Consider the following 3,475-nt stretch of genomic DNA (forward strand, 5'->3'; position numbering starts at 1 on the left):
TGGTGGAGGTTTGGAGAGTGGACAGGTATTGGCAAGGAGCTTGGTGGCTTGGGTTAACATTGGAGACTTGGCGAAGAAGCTTGGAAGAGGTAAACCTGTTTACCTGCTAACCTGTTTCGATCAGCATACTGTTTGTTTATAAAACAGGCTTCTTAAAGGGCTGTCTGGGTCTGGTTTCAGATGTTTTGACAGGTCTGTGAAAGATCCTGAGCAGAAGACGTTGGTTAGGGGATGAAAACTTGAGGATAAATAAGCCTTGGTTCCCAGGACTGAACAGAACTCTTCCCAGACATGAGAGTTTAATTGCGGGCCATGATCAGAAAAGGGGAGAAAAGGGGTTAAGCAGTTTCTGTGGCAGAGGGAAGCTTGGACACAGCGATTAAGTGGCAGGCGTTGGAGAAACATTGAGAGAAAATCAATGAGAATTCAATTTTTTGTTGGGAGGCCAGAAAGGAAATCTAGTGCAATATGTCAGCATGCACAACCAGGAAACGGTTGCAGTTGTAAGAGACCACATGAGAGTTGTTATTATGAGCATATAGGGTACAAGCTGAGAAAAAAATCTGCCACATCCTTATTCACAGAAGCCCATCAGAAATTTTCAAGCCACTAACTTTTCAAGCAAGCAAACTAGTTCAAGGGGCCAGATTATTGAAAGCCTTTGGCCTGTCTCTGATCCTGTTTCTGCCCCAGGGCTTCTTTTCTTTACTCTGCCCCGCCCTGGACAGAGTTCTCTGATATCTGGTCATTAATGTTTTTGCCTCCTGACCACCACCTCTTGCCTAGACCTATGATCTGTAATCCAGATTCTGCTTCTATGATTTCTTCTGTGCCAAGTTTATGGATTCTCACCTTACCCTCAAATTCTACCGTATGGCTCCGCTTATTTTGCTCTGACCCTTTCTGTTCGTGGACCAATGGGCTCTGTCTCTCTGCTCTCAGATCTGCAGAGAAACCTAAAACCAATTCCTTCCCCTCCTCACAATATGAGAAGTTAAGTGGCCTTTTCTCTGGTCGAACTATAAAAATCAAGAATCGATGCAGTCACTGACACAGTCTTTCCTTTTCAGAGGTTCCTGTCTCTCCTGTTGAGTAGTTTCCTGTACCATTTGGTGAAATATATCTTTCAATCATTCTCTATTGTGTCTGGCTAAATTTTGTGTCACTTGTCACTTTACAGCCTCCACCAATGTATGGAATTAATATCGTGGAACACTTTGAATAAACAAACTGAACTTGACTGTATTGTTTGGTGAGAGGAATCAAAGACTAGTTCATGCAATGATCCACCTGGCAGCTGATTTTAGATTATTTAAACTTCCCTGTTCTGATGAGGCCCGAATATGCTGTGCACAGTTTCAATCTGCACAGGAGGTGTTTTTATGCATAAGTTTGGATTTTGAATATTTTCATTTAACCTCAGTATTCCCACCTTCAGTAAAGTATTGTTAATGTATGTCAGTATAGCTAAGGTTGCAAAGGTGGAAGGTTAAATATAGTTCATTAATGTTGAAACTGAGAGAAAATACAGTAGCAGCCATTCAAAGTGGCCCTTCCCAGTCAAACGCCAACCGAATGGCCGCCCATTACCCTGCAACTCTCAGCAAAATCCCCTCCAAATTCCAGCCACTGCAGTGACCCCTCTTTTACTCTTATTCCACACTTTCACTGAATTATGGCTGATTTATAATCGGAAACCAGGTCACCTGCGTGGGGGTCGCAATCAACGTAAATATGCCCCCCTCCACAAACACTCTGCTGCACCTCCCCAAAATGGTAGCACACCGCAGACAGTGCCGCAGACAGGAGGCCTCTGATTTGTCCGCTCTACGCTATGCGTATTTCCTGTTTGGTACCTTACTGGCTTGTTCTGTTTTTGTGACCGCCATTGTGGAAAACGACTGGTGAAGATGGACCAGCTAGAAGAGCGAGGTGCGTGAGAACGCCGGGACCCTTTTTCCACCTGGATCCCCGCTCTTTTTGGCCCTCATGTCCCTCCGTTGTTGCACAAACTTGCCCCCACTTCCTCACTGCCTCGGCCTTATCTAGACCCACAGCTAGTTCCTGATTGGCCCTCTGGTGTTGTGGCGTGGAATAACATAGCGCAGACCATGCTTCAATATCTGGCAGAAATCAAAAATATCTACAACAAGCTAACTGCGACACGCTGCTGCTTGACGATAATCAGCCCTTTACAGGACTGACCAGGAGATGGTACTTCTCTTTAGATCTTAACGTCCACAAATTATGACAGAAAGAATATTACACATGGACCATTGACCAATAGGGGTGTAATATGGGAAAAGGAAAAATGCTGAGTGGATAAAAGGTTAAGAAATAAATAAATAATACATTCCATCCAAGCTGTCGTGTCTCAAACTCCTACACAGAATTTCTGCTCACTTTTTCCCTTTTTCCATCAAACTAAGACAATGTTTATTATTTTTAATGAATTTATTATCTTTGGGCTCACTACTTCTTACTTTTGTGCACTTTCAGGTTCTGGGTTATTACAACCGACGAGGGATTAACCCTGAGGCCTTTCTTAAAGAAATCCGGTTTATTGCCAGTGACCCTGATGAGGAGCACTTCTTCAAAGTTACAGATGAATCTGCTCTGAAAGATATTGTAGACGCCCTGGGAGAACGAATTTTCTCTTTGGAAGGTCAGCTAGCACGACATTTCCTTTGGTTTATGTTTTTTTTTTCTTGTAGGTAAACAGTGTTTTATCTATTTTCTGTGTGGTTTATAGGCATTAGCAGTCAGGGTCGGGGCTTTGGTCTACAGATGGCTCAAGCTGGTTTTTCATCACTTTTAGTCAACGTAAGTGGCTCTTATTAAGATTTAGCTAATCTTTTCTGAAATATAACCAACTTTATCACTGGTGACGTTGTTGACAGATTGATTAGCTGAGCAGCAGTTAAAATGGACAACACTTACCTTTTCACCTCAGCTGATGTTTTTTAAGGATGGATTATAACCACAATCATTGGCTTATTTCCCATTGGTCAGCTCCAAATGAGTTGGAGGTGAATGTGTTTATAAGAAATGACCACCAGAGACCTGCAGATGTTCCTCTCTACATTTTTATATTTGTATCTATCTGACCGATCTAAGTTTTCACGTTAATGATAAATCTTCCTCAAGCTCCAGGTATACCTGCGGACAAAATCTGTTAGTTCAATCTCTAACGTTCTGCTCTCTCTGCTTTTTCTCATAGCAGCTTCATCCGGTCTGTTCCTGTTTGGCTGTGACTCCATCCTGGAGAGAAATATCAGCTGTGCAGCTACCATCTACACCTTTGTTTCTAAATGTTGGAGCTTGGCCTGTTTTCCAGTGTAGTCCTGTTTCTCTGACTGTGACTAACTGGATGTGCTCTCTTCTTCCTCTGACATGGGAGCTGGCTCGGAGCTCGTCTGCCTGGCTGTGTGTTTCCTGGTTGACAGTTGCCTTTTGTATCTATGCTTCTTTTTTT

General features: G+C 43.0%; 1 protein-coding gene across 1 annotated transcript in view; it reads left to right on the forward strand.

Annotated features, from left to right (window-relative positions):
• Window positions 1-1,734: 1,734 nt before the first annotated feature.
• The window catches only part of LOC107099713 (integrin alpha-11-like), a 37,350-nt gene continuing 35,609 nt past the window's right edge, over window positions 1,735-3,475 (forward strand). The window contains exons 1-3 of the mRNA XM_015397956.1: window positions 1,735-1,776; window positions 2,500-2,665; window positions 2,753-2,823. Of these exons, the coding sequence (XP_015253442.1) occupies window positions 1,735-1,776; window positions 2,500-2,665; window positions 2,753-2,823 (279 nt within the window). The remainder of the gene's footprint in view (window positions 1,777-2,499; window positions 2,666-2,752; window positions 2,824-3,475) is intronic.

Source organism: Cyprinodon variegatus, unplaced genomic scaffold (genome assembly GCF_000732505.1).
Source record: "Cyprinodon variegatus isolate N-32 unplaced genomic scaffold, C_variegatus-1.0 Scaffold899, whole genome shotgun sequence".
NCBI classification, from domain to species: domain Eukaryota; kingdom Metazoa; phylum Chordata; class Actinopteri; order Cyprinodontiformes; family Cyprinodontidae; genus Cyprinodon; species Cyprinodon variegatus.